The 20,962-nt window shown below is 25.5% G+C and overlaps 1 protein-coding gene across 1 annotated transcript; it reads left to right on the forward strand.

Moving 5' to 3' along the window:
* Nucleotides 1–3,541: 3,541 nt before the first annotated feature.
* On the forward strand, nt 3,542–17,552 carry LOC145838407 (uncharacterized). The gene is made up of 16 exons (XM_082945995.1): nt 3,542–3,649; nt 5,401–5,460; nt 8,727–8,812; nt 9,475–9,640; nt 9,856–10,044; nt 10,467–10,648; nt 10,905–11,060; nt 13,103–13,161; nt 13,403–13,503; nt 13,872–13,899; nt 14,257–14,377; nt 14,559–14,773; nt 15,205–15,298; nt 16,618–16,682; nt 17,024–17,150; nt 17,260–17,552. The coding sequence occupies exons 4-16, from the start codon at nt 9,518–9,520 to the stop codon at nt 17,345–17,347; spliced, it is 1,548 nt and encodes a 515-aa protein (XP_082802121.1). The 5' UTR covers nt 3,542–3,649; nt 5,401–5,460; nt 8,727–8,812; nt 9,475–9,517; the 3' UTR covers nt 17,348–17,552.
* Nucleotides 17,553–20,962: the final 3,410 nt, after the last annotated feature.

The following is a 20,962-nucleotide window of genomic DNA, read 5'->3' on the forward strand; positions in this document are numbered from 1 at the left end:
TGAAGACCTCGTATGATAAGTATAGACAATTTTTACACTTTTGTAATAATTTTTAAAGTTTTCTGGTAACAAATTGTTGTTAAACTTAAACATAAACAGACCTATTTCATATAGATACAGACTTTCAACATCTAATATTTTATTCTGAGTTTTTAATTCTCTTACACAATCATCATATTTCTTATAATGTATGCATCTAAGTGCTCTGTTTATGAGAACATTGATATTATTTATACATTTTTAAATTGCTCTTCCCCAGCACAACAAGTCATATCTAACAACGCTCATTAGCGAAGAATTAAAGATTAGATATAATGTTTTTTTTTATTTAGAAAGTGTCTTGTTTTATATAACAACCCAATGTTTTTTGTAATTTTTTTTTTATATTTTCTATGTGTTCTGTCCATTTTAAATATCTGTCTAAAATTATTCCCAAATATTTATAGCTATCTGTGTTTGTTATAACTGTTTTAACTATTTTAACATTAAGTTCTATATTTTCCAAAAACTACTTTTTGATTGATGTAGAATCATGCTTCTCGTCTTATTAAGGTTTAGTTTAAGTTTGTATCCCATAAGCCAGTCTGATATCTTTTTAAGTTCTGTGTTAAAATGTTTACTGTCATAAAAGCAACTGTACTATTGTTTTTATGCTAACTTTAGTTTAGACCATTGATATTTTAAAATATACGAAAGCTAAAATTTATTTGTTAAAATAAGTGGTAAATAAGCAATTAAATAACATAATTACAAAGTTTGAAACAGTTTGATAAAGTACTTTTTCTTTAATTATCCATGAGTCTAACTTTATATGCCGAAAAAGCAAGTGTACTAGTGGTTTTAAGCCAAATTTTGACCATTGGTACATTTTTAGATATTGAAGCAAATGTTTATTTATTAAATCCAGCGGTAGATAAGTAGTTAAATAACACAATATTTTTTGTGAAAAAGTTTTATTTTTTATTTTTTATTTTTTGAAAATTTTTAAAAGTTTTGTCTAATTGTTTTTTATAGAAATATTTCGATTATTTTTAGATTATATTTTAAAAGACTTAAAAGAAAACTATATTTATAAAGTTAAAATTATTGTTTAACTATATTTTATTTTGTGTATATAAAATTGTTTAATATTCAAAGTTTTTATAATTGTGCAGATTAGTTTTAGTTTTAATTAGAGTCTTTTTAAAACGTTGAAGTACTTCCCCTAATGTTTGCTGAGTTACCAAAATAAAAACGCTTTTATTGATGATTTTTTAATTTCTAGTTATTAAATTTTTTTTTATTGATAAAGTTTTAATATGTTTGGGTAAGGTGGCTAGGGCGAAAGGTTTAAAAAAATTTCAAATTTTGCTGACTCAGCAAATACTAGGTGAAACACTTTTACATTACTATCGGTCTATTTCTTTCAACTTCTTCGTCTTTTAGTTGAATATCGAGCTTTTAATTTTATCCAATGAAAAACAGCCATTTTGGTTTGAACTTTTGAAATCATGTTATTTCACTTGTAAAAATGAAAGGAAAACATAGGTGCCTCACATAAAATAGTGTAATCAGAAATAAATACATTCATATAAAGGAAAAATAAATGATATTCTTATATAAAAGCAGTTGGATTATTGAGTACGAAAGGTCCACACACAATTTAATTTCTTGTGTTGATATTTATTACCAGGGCAACATAAATAGACTTTTCTACAAATAACATGATGTAGTTTCAACTTTTAACAACATTTAATTCCAAATTTTTCTTTAACTGTTGAACAATATCTTTGTTTGGTAATTAAAACTTATCTGTTAAGCTGTATTAATAAAGCTAATTCTTATAGTTTAAAAAAAAAAGCATAGACATTTGTACAAAACATTTGTTTATATTTATAATTGGTAATTTTGTTTTTGAAACAGTTAGTTTTTGTTTCTATAAATGAAATATATAATAATCTTAAAGTTTGCAATTAAACTGTCATTAAAAGTAAAAAAATACACTAACCTTTACAAGTAATAATGTACATTTATTTTGTCCTAGTATTAAATATTGAATATCAAAATTAGAAGTATCAAAACAAAAAAATTAAATTGTGTGCAGACCTTTTGTACTTGATTACTAGCAATTGTAATGAGTCTTTACTCATTTTGCAGTTATTATGGTGATATTTAAGTTGAATGTGATTTTTTAAGTACTGTAAATTGGTATTTTTCATATTTAGAAATTGGTTAATAATAAAAGTTTATGTTTGTTATTGTTTTAGTTTAGGTCAAAATTGTACAACTTTGTAGTTAAGATTATAAATATATAATATAAAACCTCTCTTACTCTAAAGTAAATAACTGTTTATGTATTTATTACATAGCTTGTATAAAACAAAGTATCTTTCTAGACATAACATATCACCCTAGAAACATTGATTTTTTGCCTAAATTTATGACTAAAAAAGACAACAAGTATTATACAATTTCAGCTTGATATTGGTGCAACATCATGGTAGGTAATTACTAATTAACCAAGCAAAAGTTCAATAAATTTTTACAATCATGGGTTTAATTATAGAATGATTATTTATATGTAAGTTACATTTATATTTAGTAAAGTGCATTTATTAGTTTATAGTGATTCAGTTAAATTTTTTCTTGTATATGTGTTACACTGTTTTTCAATGTTGCAACGCTCTAATCTAATAGTTATCACTAAGAATCATACACTACCAGGCCACAAATTTTGTAAACAAAAGCAAAATTTTCAAGAAATTGATAATAGTTTTGTTGATAAATTGTTTTGGTTTTTTAAGTTAATATAGGTTTATTTGAAATTATAAAAAAAACTGTTTAAATATATACTACTTAATTCTATACTTTATTCCCTATATTTACCATTTGCAACTGTCTTACAATCTGTCCCCAACTATAAAGTTAGAAACAGATTAATAAAGTGTTTTTTATTTGACAACATGTTTAAGGTTAGATGTTTAATAAAAATAAAACTAAATTATTGTTTTTATGTCAAATTTTGAGCATTCATAAATAAAAAAGATATAAAAGCTAAAGTTAATTTATTAAAATCAGTGTAAGATTAACATTTAAATAATACAATTATTTATTGCAATTACAATGTTTTTAACAATTTACTAAATGATTTTAAAGTTAAAAATAATTTTTAGTTTTGTTTAATTTATTTTTGTAGCAACATTATGTGTGTTTTTTACTTATATATCATTTAATGATTTTATACAAAAAAATATTATTTTCAAAGTCAAAACTGTTATTTACTATTTTTTCTTTGTGTATATTATAAGAATAATTGGCTGGAAACTTGATATTTTTATAATTATTGTAAACATGATGGTAGTATAACTTTTTTTATGGTATAAGATTATTTTACTACTTAGTTTAATGCATATTAGATATCAGTGTTATATTTATTTTTACATAATTTAAATTTAACTTTGAATGTTTAGAAAATTTAGTTTAATTAAAAATTGTAAAAGAGTTGAATGATACAATGGTTAAACCACCAAAAAAGGACAACTCTGCTCCACAATATGGTGTTTATGGTGACCAAGGGTTTAAATTCAATGAGTTGGAGTTTAAAGTAGGTGATAATGTACTTGCGGCTGAGTATAAAAAACACAAAGCTACCTATTATTATCCAGCAAAGGTAAAAAATTGATGATTACTTTTGATTTTTATTTTATTTTATTGCCTTTTTTACATGAAGTGATCAATTATTTGTTATAAATAAAATCTAAAAAAGTTTCAATATTTGTTCTTAATTGTCTTTTACTTGGTTGAAGTTAATTTAGGTTGTAGGAGTGAAAGTTTTTTTTGCCCAAAATTTGCCTTAGCCCCTAATAAAAATATGTTTATATGTTTAGCTGAATTTTTTTATGTTAGATTAAGTCCATAGGGATGGGGGTAAGCCTTGTTTTTTACAAGTTGATCTTATTTTATATAGTTTTTTCTGAGCTTCAAGATGCTTTTTATTGTTGTAAATATTTGAATTATTTTTTGAGATATGACCAGTCAAAGTCGGCCGCATAATAGGCTCCCTATGGGAAGGGAAAATTAAAACAGCAAAAAAAGACTATTTCATTGAAATCTATCTCCTACTACATTTTCAAGCTAACTTCTTCAAACTTTCAAAGTCTAATCTTTATACAATAAAAAAAATGTTTATTTGGACTTAAATAACTTTTAAGTAACTTTTTTTTTTGAAAAAGAAAAAGCAATTTCTTGTTAATTTTTGTCATAAGATTTTCATTTTTTTAAATTTTTAAAATTCATAAGTAAAATTTTATTCATTTAATATAAGGAACATTTCTAAAAACTTGAAGAAGGTTGCTTGAAAAATGAAGGAGGAGATAGATTTTTAATAATTTTTATAATTTCCTAGAAAATTGACCCAAAAATTTTGCAGTCCATACATTTGTATTGGAAACTTTTTACAAAATATACAACATCTCAAAAGTTAAATGATATTTTTGAATGCCATAAAAATTGGCTTGTAGTTTGTACTTTAAGCTTTCATATAAAAGCCAAAGTTAACTTAATATTTGTAAAAAAGCGTTGGACCCTCCCTATGGCATTAGTTTTTTACTTTGTATTTGTATTTTAATAAGTTGTCTCAAGAGGGAAACAACATTTTAAATCAAATAAACTATTTTTTGGGTCATAAATAATCAACACATACATACAAAAACCTGTATAAACCTGAAATTAGTGTATTATCTTCTGTGCCAAACCTTAAGTAGAATTTACAGTTTATACTTTGTCTTTATGTTGTTGATTATGATTCAGCAATGTTTTAATTGAGTTAAAACTTTGCTCCTTGCTTATAACTCATTAGAGTACAAATACAAAGTATTTAAACAATATAATGTAAACTGAAGGTTTAGCACAGAAGACAAAACAATATGAATAGGAGAATGAAAGAATTCACTTAATTAAAGAAACCTTAAAAAGTATGAATTTTAAGTTAGTTATTTTAGATTAATATTCAAACAATTTAAAATAAGGTAATATAACTCTGCTCAATTTAAAAAAAAAACTTTAAAGCTTCAAATAAACATTTCAGTTCTTTTAAGTTTATTTCAAAACTAATGTTTTGCAAATATATTAAATTTATTGAGATACACTAAGATTTGACATACAACAAAATATTTACAATAAATCTATCTGGTAGCTTTGCTATGTAATAAATAATACATAAAAGAAAGTGATTAATCTTTAATCCGCCTTAATTTAGTAATAAAAAAATATATTTTAAAGACTTTGACCTGTAACATTAATATACTCGAAGCTTAAAAACATTTAAATAAATTTAATTTAATTCATTTAACATTTAATATATTTTAAATAAGTTTGATTCTTTATTTATGTATTGTACTAACTAAATATTTTGTTTCACAGATATTGAAAAAGAAAGTAAATGAGAAAACGAAAAAACATGACTATTTTATCCATTATAAAGTTAGTTTGTTTTAAACTATTAGCACTAAATTATTAATCAAGGACAACATTGACATATGTGAATCCTTAGTTTAACTATGCCTTTTCTATTATTTAACTTCTTAATTAGATTTTGGCAGGTACAGAAAAGGCAACTATTTGGCTGTTAATTAAATTTGGTTTGCTCAATACTTGTTATTTATTATAAAAAGTTTTGTTCCAAACTAAAAAAAGGAATTTAAAGTTTACATATGAAATTGATTCTTGAAAAACAAGGGGCTTTGTGTTTCTTTATTATTTAAGGTTAGTGAGGTACACTAAGAACATAGAAAAAAAGATTAAAAGTATAAACTATAAGTCAAAGTTTTAGAAATGGTACTTTAGACTGCAAAATTTCTATTGTAAATTTTCTTGGAAATTTAAAGTACAACTAAAATGTATATCTTTTCCTTTAATATTTGAGCTAGAGAATTTTCAGGAAACATTCCTTTTATATTGTAAAAGACTTAGAATCTTAAGTTTTAAAAGTATTAGAAAAAAAAGTTTTTGATTAAAAGAAAGGTGAATTTTTTAAATTAAGTTTTAATTTTTTAAAACTAAAAATTTCTTCTATTGATAAGATTTAAATTAAAGTAATTCACTTACTGTAGAAGTAAGAAGATTGATTAACAAATTTAAAAAATGTAGATTTTTAGTAAAATATTTCTTTTGTGTTTTTGGTTTTCCCCTTTCATTACGAATCTGTTAAACTTGCCAACTTTGATTGCTTATATCTTTAAGTTAATTTGAATTTTCTTAAACAGTTAAAAATGTCTCTTAAATAGAATAGAATTGCACAAATTAGAATCAAGTATTAAAAAACAAGGTGAACCATCCATGCCCTTAATTATATTTATTTTGCTTTTTTAAAATCTGCCAGCAACAAGCAATTTTTTGAATTTACTAACTTTGATTTTTATAATTCTAAGACCTGACAGCTAAGACTAGAGTTGTTCAAAAACCTTAAATCCAGAAAAAAACCTAGAATTTGACTATATAGCCAAAAAAAAAAAAGGAAATTTGAAAACTATTGATAAAAAACCTGAAAAAACCTTAAATTTTGAACAAATATTACTAAAAGACTTAAAATTTTAAACAATTAGTGTATGAAAAATGATAAAATTTTGATTAGATAAGAAAAGTCTGTCATATACAGTAAATTTTTGTATCAATTTGAGTTTATTTGTTATAAAAGACATCTAGAATAGCATTACAGTATCTTTTCATTATTTTAAACTCATATAAGACAGTTTTTTACTAAAGTTAGTTTTATACTAAAAATAAACTTGAGAATTGTACTATCAAGAAAACTGGAAGAAGTTTATAAGACAAAAAAAAACTTCATAAAGCCTTAGGAAACCTTTTAAGATCAAGCACACCAAATAAGATCATTTTGTTATAAATAACAGGGTTTGTGCGCGTCAGGCTAAGTCAGGCTAAATCAGTTTTTCTATTAGAAAATTTGAGAATCTCAGTTTTTCTCAGTTCAAATGCTTGAAAATTTTTGATTAAAAAAAAGAGAAGTATTTTCACGATCAAATTGAGATGTGAATTTATTTCTAAATGAAGATTTAGTTATTAAATCAAAATCAGTCAGTATTTGTAAAAATAAATGCATAAAACCTTTTGTTGAATCTCAAAAATTATTTTTAGAATCTTAATTATTTTGTTTTTAGTAGATTATATACGTCATAATTATGAAAATTCATTAAAAAAACAGTTTAAACATTACAGCTTAGTTCAACAACTTAGCTGTTTGTTTCAATTTTAATACTCTTTTGTAAGCGTTTCATTTTTAATTTCAATAAAACACAACAATGCACGTTGTTTTAATATAAATTTTCTGGTTATAATATTTTTACTTAATGCTTAATTAAATTCAACAATTGTGTTTAGTAATATTTATTAAATTTTTACACCAGTAATAGATTAGATATGACACTTAAATTAAAACTTATCACTGAACTTATTATGTTAAGGGCATAGGGGGGTCAATCACCTTTTTCACAATTTAGACATATTTTATTTAGTTGTAACTAAGCTATGAGTTGCTTTTTGCAGATTTTTAAAGCTCAAAATATTTCTGACATAAAGCTGGTTGAAGTCTGAGACTACAATAGTACTAATCAAGACCCCCCAATACCTAAAATGACTTCTAAAGGGGATTTCCCTTACTTTGAAAAAATTTCAGGCTAAATTGGTCTCAGTGAGGCTAAATTAAAAAAATTTTGCGCACGAACCCTATAATTTAGACCCCATATGCCCTTAATTTGTGATTAGACGAATCAAAAACGTTTGTAGAAGTTGTTTACAAAAAGTGAAGCAATTTCCAGGGTTGCCACTTTACCTGGAAACCTGGAAAAACCTTAATAAACCTGGAATCCTTCAGTTTAGGCAAAAATAACCTGGAAAAACCTGGAATTTGAGAAATTTTGAAATAACCTGGAAAAACCTGGAATTTTGATCAAAAAACCTGGAAAAACCTGAAATTTCTAATAATTTTAACATTTTCAGTACTAAAATTTCAGTTTGACACAAAAATCTATCATATATTTAAGATTTTTTTCTCATCATAAAACATTTTTACTAAAAACACATTTAAAGTAACTTTACAGCATCTTTTAAATGTTTTTGTACTATTTAATACAGTTTCTTTTATAGAAGTTACTTTAAAACTAAAAATAGACCCAAAATATTTATTTTTAAAAACCTGGAAGAAATTTGGAAAACCTGGAAAATTTTTTTAAAAAACAAGTGGCAACCCTGAATTTCAGAATATCTATGTAATACATCTGACCCTGTTTAAAAAGTATACATTTTTATTCAATGTTACTTGAGTCTTAGTTGAACAATATAGTTTCAATTCTGTAGAAGTCTTTTTTAATAACTTTTTTTATGTATGATTTTATAAGTTTAACCTTAGACTGTATATAAATTTATCTACTTTTATTATTGTTTATAAAATAAGTTAGTTTATTATTAAATTACAATACCTTATCAATTAAAACAAAAACTTGGTTTTTGTTTTGATTACTTTATTTACTGAAATTAAGTTTACTAAACTGAATAAATTTTTTTATAAGAAAATAATCTTTTGAATTATTTCTATTACTTTTTCACTTAAGATATTTCTATTATTATTCTATCTATAAAATGCTTCAGAGACTAAAATTTGAAAATATAAAATTAAAAAAAAAAAAAAGAGTTAAAATAATTTTAATTATCAATAAAAAATATAAATACTCTAGAATTTCAATAAACGAAATGATTGGTGGATTGAAGGATCTTTAGTTGAACCAGATACCCAAGAAAAAAGGGATTTGTTATATATAAAGTAAATTTAGTTTTGTACGTTGTAAAAATATGAATTGGTGAAAAATTTTCTAAATATCTGTTAACTAAACTATAATAGAAATTTCTTAAAACTATAAATTGTTAACTCTATTTTTGTTTATAACATGCCTAAGTGTGTTACGTTTGAGTGTTTTTTGAAACAGTTATTTTTATTATGAATATTTAATTAGTAAAACAATCTTTGTGTTTATTATAAACATGTGCTATTGTTTTCAACAATTTTTATGTTTATGACTCTACTAAGCTTAAGTTTAAAAAGTGAAACTTTTTAGTTTTTTCAAGTTTAATTGATAACTTAAGCTATCAACAACTTTTTTAATTTCGAGTAAATTAATGCCTCATTTAGTAATATCTATTAACTAAAGAAAATTATGCTTTGTAAGTGTGGTATTGAACTCCAAATTGATAAACTATTTTGTAAAGTTATAATCATACATTTTAAAAATTTACGTTTTTACAATATGCATACGTTTCAGTTTCGACCCAAAGTTAAATTTTTAAAATGTTTAGAAAATTGTGAAATTATTAAGTGTTTAAACAAGAAATAATACATCATATATGTATTAATACCATGAAGGGTTATTTTTGCTCTCGAAAAGTTGATAACCTAATATATTTTATTTAAAATTATCTTATTTTCAGCCCTTATACAAAAGAAAATATTCTTCATGACCTTGGTGATATCATGAATAAAAAACCAAAAGTTAATGATGGAAAAGTGAAAGGGAAAAATGCAAAACAATCAAAGCAATCTAAGATAAACAAAAACCTGGCTGTTAACTCTGGTCCCGAACAGATGCAGAACAAAGTAGTTTAAAAAATTAATTTAAAAAATAGAATTTATTACATTGGTACCTTTTTCATAAAAAGTATGTTGAAAATTGTTTTTATTTTGCTGATAAAACTTAACTGATATACCAAGTTTCAAAGATGCGTGTTTATGCATCTTTATTAATTATAACCTTTTAAAAAATCTTATATATAGCACAAATAGATGACTAATATAAACAAATTGTTATATAGGAAAAAACACATGAAGCTCCAGTAATAGTAATGCAAATAGAAGATGACTTTACAAAGTACACATCAAAACAAATGGAAAGTTTTTACAATATGCAATTTCCTGAACTACCTGGCTACCAGCACGCAGCTTGGGTGCAGGAAAATCATGCGAAAATGCGCGGTTACATTAAAGATATTGCCAGTAGACAGGTTTTTATCATTATTAGTACTTTCAATTCACTGTTTTAAACGATTTTGATAAGTTATCTAAACCGGTGGTTATTACTAAAAGTTTTTGTATAAATTGTAATTCATAATTGTAAATTATAATTGTATAAATGTATAATATGTATAAATTAAATAATGTTTTCCATATGTCCTTAAAACTCACTTCCATGTGTATTTAAAAAATAATTAAAATTGTTTATTAACTAAAAATTGAAAATTTATTCATTTAATTTTCTTAGAAACAATATTTTTTAAATTGAGCGATGCTTTAATAATGATTTTATCTAGTATACTAAAAACAGTTTATTTCTAGTTTTTAATGCAATAATTCAAATTAACATTTTGCCTTTTGAAGTTGGTATGAAATATAATTATATACGAACTAACTTTACAATTCTAAACAGAAACTGCCGTCAGATGGTGGCCTCAATGTAGGCGAGTTGGTTAATTGCGCATTAAAAATGGATATGTTCGAAAAATACAGCAAGGGCTTAAACCACCATCATGTTGCCAAAAACCTGAACAATGGTCGAATGATTGATATAAAGACAGATACACTTTATAGTTCTAGAAAGCTACCTGAAAAGTAAGAAAATTATAGGAAAATGTTTCTCGTTACAGTAATATATAGGGTTTGAAACATTTAATAAAAATCGGAATTTAGCCGTTTATATTCTTTAAGCATGCACTTTTCAATAATACTATATAGTTATGATTTTTATGAGTATTTTTGTCTACCACTAAGAAATATTTTAGTACTTTTATTTTTTATAGTTAAATAAGCTTTTTATAGATTCAAAATGATAATAAGAAAGTTGTATTATATTTTCACAATTTAACAGGTATAAACAAAAATCTAAGGGTGCAAAATACTTTTTATTCCTTTTCAACCAATTCTATACAGTAATATGTGAACAATCTGAGCTACAGAAAATCCAGTTTAAAAGACTTTTCCTAAGCACTGACTTTTTTTGTGACGAAAAAGTTAAAAACGAGACGTAAGTTAATAAAAGTTAATTTAGTAGTTTATTTGTACATGTCTCAAATTGAAATGAGCATAAAAAATATTTCCATATGTTACTAACTAGTTCACTAACTTGAAATTATATTACACTTGTTGATATACTTATGTTGTGTTGCTAGTGTCTATATAACATTTAGATCAGGGTTTCCCAAAGTGGGCCAATTGATCTCTTAGGGGGCCATGACAGATGCTCCGTGGGCCATGTGCAGGTAAGGTGCCACAGGGGGGCCATGAGGTAATAGTTTGAAACTTACACTAGATATTCTAGAGTTGTTGATGTAGAGCAAAAAAAAAAGGTCTTAGGAGCTTTTAATGATAGTTTTTTGAGTAATCTTGTTGAAGGAGGCCATAGCTTTTTAAACTTATTGAAAGACGGCCATTTGAAAAAAAGTTTGGGAAACCATGATCTAGATATCTTGAAACCTAACAGAAAAAAATATTTTTGCAATTAGATTTTTTACTTAATTTTTAACTTTATAAAAATGTGTTGTATCTATTCTATCAAACTGGTAATTTATTTGTGGTATTTGTGTCATATAAAAAAAAAGCTTAAAACTACACTTATAGAGTTCGAAACCTAGTTTCAAAAAGTTTAAGATAGAAGAGTCACTTACTTATATAACAGCAGTACTCCTAGTAATAAATGATAGTAGGTGTCATTACTTATTACAGCCTGAAAATGTTTACATGTAATAAGCTCTTAAAAATAGTGCGCATATTTTTTTTGATGTAAAAAGTTTTAAGTGTAGAAAAAGCCAGTGAGTGCTAATTAAAATTGGCCATAGGGGGGGGGGGTCCAACATTTTTTTTTACAAAAATTAATTTTGGCTTTTATATGAAAGCTTTAAATACAAACTACAAGCCTGTTTTTATAGAATTTAAAAATATCATTTAACTTTTGAGATATTTTATTTTTTGTAAAAAGTTTCCAATACAAACGTATGGACCGCAAATTTTTTGGGGTCAGTTTTCTCGGAAATTTAAAAATTCACTAAAAATATATCTCCTCCTTCATTTTTCAAGCAATCTTCTTCAAATTTTCAGGAAATGTTCATTATATTAAAAGTAAAAAACGTTACTTTAGAATTTCAATAATGTAGAAAAATAAAAATTTTATCACAAGTTAAAAAAAAAGTGTTTTTTTTTCAAAAAAATAATATTTTTACAAAATTTTTTATTAATTCCAAAGTAACGTTTTTTTGTTATTAGATAAAGATTAGACTGTGAAAGTTTGAAGAAGATTGATTGAAAAACGTAGGAGATAGATTTTAAATAAAATAGTCTTTTTTCGCTGTTTTAGTTTTCCCTTTCCATAGGGAATCTATTATGCGGCCCGACTTTGACTAGTCATATCTCAAAAAATAATTTGAATTTTTTAAAACAATAAAAAGCATCTTCAAGCTTAGAAAAAACTCTTTAAAATAAGATCAACTTGTAAAAAAACATGTTTTACCCCCCTCCCCCCCTATGGCCTTAAAGCCTTAAAAGCCAGTGAGTGCTAATTAAAATTGACAAAATGTGTTAAAGTACACTGTATTTAAATGTTGTACATAGAATGTGCAAAAGAAGTTGACTTTTTTTTTGAGTAGTGAAAAAGTTTAAGATGGTCATTGCTTTATCCTGTGTTTGTTAAAACAAGCTTTTCTACATTTTTTGAATTGTTTAGAAAGATTCAATAAATTTATTAAATTAGTTATTTTATAGGTAACATGTTAAATAATCCAGCTAGTATACATAAATATATGCTCCTATGATCTTTTAAGTCTTAGTTTCTAATTATTTTGGACACTGGTTTAATGTATATTTAACTATGTTGAAGATATTTGATTAAAAAATATATATTTCTCGAAATTGAGCTAAATCTTGTAAAAATCAACATAAATTAAGTGTTATATTTTAGTTAAGAAACACAAAAAACATTGTTATAAACAATTTTATTTTAAGTTTTGATCTTGGTTAGTTTTTTACGAATAGGTAAACTTTGTAATTAATATTTATGTTCAAATATGATACCAGAAATGGAGTGGACGGTATCTCAAGTTTAACTAATTCTCAATCAAACAGGAAGAAATTTGGTTAGTTGTAATTAAACTATTGTATTTTTAGCTTGATTTTTTTAAGTTTTAAACAATTTTTTTTAGTTATCTGTGTTAAAAAAAAACCTTCTATTCTGATCTCAAGAGCTATTGCTTTATTTTATAAGTTCACATACATAAGTTTTATTTTTTGTTTAAAATTTTTTTATTTTCGTTTACAATAAAAGTTTTTAAATAAAAAGTTTAAAATATACTTATATAACCGATTATCAAAATGAAGTTACTGAAAAAGCAGCAAACCAGCCGACACCAAGGCGAACTTTGAGGAGAAAAACTTTGCACAACTACAAACAGCTGAGTCATAACGGAGTTAAGAAAGAAGTAAGTGTAAATAATTGTTGACAAAATTTTTGAAAAAAAAAAGAAATTTTAACAGTAACTAAGCATAATAAAAATTAATTTTCACTTAATTTTTATATAACTGCTCAGTTATACTGAGTCGAGATGTAGTTATTATGTCAATAGTTTTATCATAAACTTGGCTAGTTGTTTTGTTTTGGGAAAAGCCAACTATGAACATACAAAATTAAATTTTATACTTTTAACCACTTTTAAATTTAAACTATTGAAAAACTAATTTCTACTAAAACAAGAATAATCGTATGAAGAAAATAAGTCATAAATTTTGTACACAAATTAAGATTTAGCTAAGTAAAATTTAACAAAATTTAAATATTGATCATTTGTAGGCCAAGGAAAAAGAAACAGAAGTTATACGTTAGTTTTGTACTTTTTGTGTATAAACAAACAAAGTGTTTATAGTCAATAATAATTAGGTACAACTCATGCAAACAAGATTAATTTGAAAATTAGGAAAAGCTTGAAACTAACTATCGCAAGCCTATAAATTTTTATTTTTTAAATTTACCTAGTACTAAAACATTAAACAAAAAATAGGGATTCATTTAAAATTATAAAATCGTCTTTAAAAAAGTTTTTCATTCATTTTTACTCCGTGTTTTATCAAGGTTTTGAAAATTACATTAAGTCAAAAAAATCAAAATATGGTTGTACCTTAATCTTTACGTGTTTTTACTGGATTTTATAGTTTAATTAAGTCTCATATTTGCACAGGTGATGCTATTTATTTGACTGTAAACAAGAATGAAATTGTATATTTCAATAACAAACACAAACACGGAAATGAGAAGCATGTGTCTCAAGAACTTTATAAAAACATGAGCAAAAATTCTGAGTTAGTTTTAATACTAAACACAAATTTTATATAACAGACTTTAATAATGTTAGGTACTAAGCTCCTAATTTTACAATGGTATTTGTTAAAAGTTTTCTTCCCATACTCGAATAAAAGTTCTGTGAATCTGCGTTTCAACCGCAACAACTGTTTCGCTCATGTTGCTTTTATACAATTCCAGGTACAAATGCGCGTCGAGCCTGCCCAACGACGTGCTGTGCTGCGACCAGTTCCTGCAGAGGTGCAACACCGACACCAAGAGACTGTCGGAACTCATGTGCATGTTCCACTTCAACTTGGTCGACAAGCCCAAAACGGATCCGCGCACAAACAAGTTCTTGAGGCCCGTGAAAGCTTCCCACCTGTACGGACTTCCCCATCTCGTTGAGTTCCTAAGTTAGTATCAGCATCCAACTTGAATTAAAATAGATTTCTAGCTAAGTGTAACTAATAACAACATTTTGGACGGGTTTGATACTGTTGATTTTTACTTGCATACTATTTTTACTATATTTATTATAAAAAAAAAGCATTCTGTTTTGGTTTAAATTACAAACTACTGGTGCTTTAAGTAAGCATCAATATATGGTAATCAAAAATTAGTGTCAAAATTTAACTTTAGTAGTTTTACACTAAGAATTAAGTTATAATTAATTAAAGCGCTAAAAAAGGAACTAAGATCATGCTGAAAATTAAATTTATCAAATATATTCATACTGTATTGAACTAATTTTAGTTGCTCGGATTTTAAATCATGTTATAGTGAATTAAATTAACTTTTAAAAATATATTTTATTATTTTTCTCACATTTTAAATATTTTTTTAGATTACCTTCCAGCAGTTGTTGCATATGGAGAATTATTAAATAATGAACGTATTCACAAAAAAAGAGTCGTAAAAGCAGCAAACATGATTACCAGGTTAGTTGTGTTTGTAAAATATTTTTCATTTTAAGTGAATTTTTTTAATTTATGAAGCTTACAAACAGAAACTTTTCAGATTCAATGAAGTATGTAGATTTTTTATATTAACAGTAAGTATTTAACATTAAGTATTGAAGCTTATGCACTTTTAAAAAATGGTTATGTTTTTAAGAGTTTAATGTTTATTTTTTAATTGAAAAATATTCAAAAAGTAAAATATTTTAACACAAACTTTCTTTTAAATGAAAGATAAGTATCTGTTTTTTTACACTTAAAATCATTATTTGACTTTATTTTCTTTATCTTAAATTTATAGGACATTTAACCTTTGACTGTACTACAAATTAAGGGCATAGGGGGGGGTAAACACCCTTTTTTGGTTTTTGATCTTATTTTATATAGTTTTTACTAAGCTACAACATGCTTTTTACAGATTAAAAAATTCAAAATAATTTTTGAGATATAGCCGGTCAAAGTTGGAGGCAACAATAGGATCCTTATGGGAGGCGCAAACTAAAACGGCAAATAACTAGAAATCACTAAAAATCTATCTCCTCCTACGTTTTTTGAGATAACTACCTCAAATTTTCAGGAAATGTTCCTTGCAGTATTTAGAAAATTCTGTCGGAAGGAATTTAAAAAAAATTATTAAAAAAAAAATTTATAATAAAAAAACAAAAAAAAAACTGTTTTTTTTGTTTATTTTTTATATAATTTTTTTAATTTTTATTTTTTTTTTAATTCCTTTCGACAGATTTTTCTAAATATATTAAGGAACACTTCCTGAAATTTTGAGGTAGTTTTCTCAAAAAACGTAGGAGAAGATAGATTTTTAGTGAAATAGTCTATTTTTGCCGTTTTAGTTTGCGCCTCCCATAAGAAACCTATTGTCGGCTCCGACTTTGACCGGCTATATCTCAAAAATTACTTTGAATTTTTTAAATCTGTAAAAAGAATCTTGTAGCTTAGTAAAAACTATATAAAATAAGATCAAAAACCAAAAAAGGGTGTTAACCCCCCCCCCTATGCCCTTAAACTACCTTCAGAAAGAATATGACTGAAATATTTACTTAACTACTATATTAATGTTTGTGTATAATTTTTCCAACTATTTAAATTATGTCTAAGCAAAAATGCGTTTTCTGTTAGATGAGTTGGAAATCGGTGTTATAGTAGATTTACTTTATTATTTTTGAATTAAAGTTGTGTTACTAAAAATGAAAGCACTGCAAGCGTTTGATGATTAAAATAAAATTAATTTTACTCAAATTAAATTAACTCAATAATTTAATAATTAAATCTGTTTTATACTTTAGGTTCTTGATCAAAAACATTGAATCGGTTCAAGGTAGAATACAGAATATGAAGCAAGATTCACCGGGTAAGTTTTATTAGACAATATTTTTTTTCTATGTTTTTATAACATTTTAACATTAATTAAAAATATATATTTCCAAACATGAAATCATTTTAATACAGTAGTTTTTGATAAACATCCACAGCATTTACAGCTGACTGTGATGACTTTTTACCTTGATGGTTTGTTTTCTTTGAGCACTATTTATTTCCAGTCCAGCAACATTTTTATTTTGACTGACTGAAAAGTATTATAATTAAATATGTACAAACAAAATAGTCCACTACTAGCTTGAAAACTAAGGATTAAACATTACAATGGTAATTAAACTTACAAACGGCTGTTAATTTGTATGTTATTATTAGCAGCATCACCACCATGTAAACCAGCGGCTACTAGTCATCCTCCTCCACAAGATCCAATGATCAGTGAAACTCCCGCGAAACCTCCGCAAACTTCCAAAAATATTCCGGCAAGTCTCCAAAGAAAAAGGTATGTTTTCAACTAGTTTGAAGCAAAAAATAACTTTATAGATTTTTTTTTTATTAAATATTGTCCACGTTTATTTATTTTTCTTTTTTAAAATATTTAAACTAAACAGAGGCAGACCCAGAAAGCAGGAACAAGTTTCAAACGGAGAAGTGGCGGACCAAGATGGGACTCCCGACGCAAAAAAGGCGAGAAGATGACTCCCAAGGGAAATACCTTTCTATGGGTTGTACTAAAGCAGAGCGATCGTGGGTGTGTTTGTGTGACACACAACTAAATAGACTGTGCGCCAATAGTTGTGTGTCGCATAGACATAAATGAACATAATTTGAACCCACGTTAGCTCCGCTTTCTAACAACTCCTTGAAAGGTACTAGGAAATCTTTTGTTTGCGTTTACAATCATGATTTTAATCGCCTGTTTTGAAATAAAGTTTTCATTACTTCTCGTAGTGCTTTAGTAGCGAGTAGTCATTGTATTAATTGTAATAATAAATTTTAAATATATCTTGAAAGATTTAACCCATATTTATAATGCTACCTTAATTTTGGAAATATTGAGAACTACTAAAATTACTTCATTTTTCTCAAATTTACTCGGCTTGAAGATGTCCTAAGGTTTAAAAACAAACGAGATCTACTCATCCCACGGTACTGAAGTTATTTTTTAAAGTTGTGTAAACGTAATTTGGCTTGTCATTGGTTAAAATAAGTAGGTATCATAACTAGCTGCTTCTTATATCAGCAATAATCAAATATTTTTTAAAGTAAAACCGTGGCTGTTACTGATTAAACAAATTATAAGTGCAAGTAATTCAATATATAATATATAAGTTGTAAACTAGACTGATAATATTAAAATTTTAGTTCAGTTTAAACTTTTACACTAATGAATTAAAAAAATCTAGTACTTAGTGGTTGAATTAATCTAATAAACCTTGTGCTGCAAAAAATACTACAAAAATATAATTAAACAAAAAACTTATCAATTAAATACAAATTGTATAAGAAGGCTTTGAAATGAAATATAAAGTTTAGTACTTACAACTACTGTGTATTTTAATTAGTAGTAGATCAACTCAAAGATTTGTTATTTAAAAACGGATTTTAGCTTTATTGGACATTATCAAATAAGTTGAATCTTTTTTTTAGAAGAAAATTATGAATCTCCAGTATGTCACATATAGATTAAAAAACTCGTAAAATTTTTATGAATGACCTAAAGTGTTTTCAAATAGTTTATGAAAAATTTAACGTATTTTTTTATAAGATATGATCATCGTCTGTAGTAGTATAAATCAGTCCAGGTAGGTGTGCTTTTTAAAAGTATACTTAAAGAACATTGTCAAGAAAAGCATTTCATTTGTCAGATCACTTGTGAAATTTGTATAGCTTGTTATTAACATGAGAAAATGAAATAAAGTATAGTTTTTAAAATAAAATAATCTCCATTAATTCAATTATGATATGTTAATTATGCAACTTCGAAAGCAGAAATAAAGAGGTGCTTCAAACAAAAGGCAGGATTTATTGATTTTTGTCCACTCGACTATTAAAAGAGCTCTTTACTTGTGTTTACTTTTACCGAACAGTTTCAGAAGTAAAATTAAATATCAAAAACTAAGTTTTTCATGTTGCAGCCAAATAAATGACTGTGAATCAACTGATATTCATTTATTAATTTAATCTAGTTGAAAAACATACGTCTACAAAGTGCAAGCTGAAATTTTCTATAGGGTTTTAGTAAATTGTGCAGCGACAAGAGAATAATTTTTTAATGATTGGAAACCTTGACAACCTATATCAATTTATATTTGTAAAATAAAACTAACTTTGAGCATTTGCTTGTGCCGTGATGGAAAGTTTAGGATTTATGTTGTTTCGAAGATTTTTTTGAAATTTGTTTGGTTGACTTTTAAATTTTAAGTGCTTTGTTTGTTCAAAACAAAAAAAGGTTAAATTTTGTTCTTTTAAATATTTAAAAAACTTAATTAAGTCAAATAGGAATAAGCTTGTCATTTCAAGAAAATACTTACTCTACTTTTTTAAATATTTAGTTGTTCTTAATAAATATCATGCTCTGTTTTGTTTTTCCATGAATGTATTTTTTTATATCTTCATTATTTTTAAAACACAAGTTTAAAACGCATACTTTATGTTTAAAAGTATGCTTTTTTCAACTATTTTGTGGCTCAAAATACTTAAGGTAAAAAAAAAGTTGTGTGTAGCTTATTGTGTGGCCGAAAGGTTTTTCTATATACCAGGTCCTTTGCATAATACTTGAGCTTTAGTTTCTTTCTAGTTTTCAGTACATATAATTACTTACTCTCTGACTAAATGGATCCAGGTCCAATATATATTTACTTAGAGATAATTCACCTTATAAGTCTTACACTCATACCACATAATTAATTATGATTTCTTTCTAACTAATCATTATACATTAGTTTTAATGTATTTAGTTCATAGATTTTATTAGTAATTTCTGTTAAAATATGTTTAAGTAGTTATGTTGATATAATTACTTTGATATTGCTTTACATTCAATTGAAGTAAAAATTAAAACTCAATATAAAGTGCAGAAAGTAAAATTTTAATTAAGCTTTTTAATACATTTTTATTAAGAAAGCTTTTTTTTATGTAGAGTCTTCATTAAAATCTGTAAAACTTTGATAAACATTTAAGATATTTTTTGCAGAATGTGTAATAAAGATAACAAACACATACTTCAATAAAACTTAGTATATTTCGAGCAATTCTCGTCAGTAGAGTATAAAATGCTAACAAGAAATATGATTTTACAACCTTATATAGTAACCTAATAATCATTAAGTCAAACAGATTAATAAAAAACAAAATCAATTAGCAACAATTAAAATCATTTAAGTTTACTTACATTTTAATTAACATACATAAAAACTATACATCAATGTAATGATTATAACACTTATAAAGTTTTCCGAAAACAAAGAAACAGTATATAGCTTTGTCTGAATTTGTTAAAGGCTTGGTCCGATTTTGATAAAGGAAACGCAATTTTTGCAGTCTTTTTGGATTTAAGTAAAGCATTTGATAGTGTAGATAGAAATATCTTACTAAGGAAATTAGAATGTAACAGTGTGAGAGGAAATATGCATCTACTAATCACTTCATATCTCGATGGAAGAAAACAGTTCGTTAGCTTTGGAGGATATGAGTCAACCTGCGAAAAAAGTGAAGTTGGGGAACCACAGGGCTCAGTATTAGGACCGTTGTTATTCCTAATACACAAAAATGACTTACAAAATTTAACTAGTCCTAAAGTCCCCAACTTTGCAGAAGATACAATGTAATACAAAACATTCACAAAAGACACATACCTAAATGACAGTAACAATTTTAACATAAAACTAAAAAAGGTATCAAATTGGCTTATGAGAAACAACCTTAAACTAAACCTTAATAAAACCAGAAGCATAATTCTACATCAATCAAAAAATATAGATCTTTATGTTAAAATAGATAAAACAGTTATAACAAACACAGATAGCTATAAATATTTTGGAATAACTTTAGACAGATATTTAAAATGGACAGAACACATAGAAAATATAAAAACAAAATAAGAAAAGAATTGGGTGTAATATAAAACCAGACACTTCTTAAATGAAAAAGCATTATATTTGATCTTTAATTCTTTGCTTATGAGCAATGTTAGATATGGCTTGTTGTGCTGGGGAGCGAAATAAAAAATGTATAATGATATCAAAATGCTCTCATAAACAGAGCACTTAGATGCATACATTATAAGAAATATGATGATAATGTGAGAGAATT

The sequence above is a fragment of the Thalia democratica genome, chromosome 6 (genome assembly GCF_965202585.1).
Source record: "Thalia democratica chromosome 6, ktThaDemo2.hap1.1, whole genome shotgun sequence".
In the NCBI taxonomy this organism is placed as follows: Eukaryota; Metazoa; Chordata; class Thaliacea; order Salpida; family Salpidae; genus Thalia; species Thalia democratica.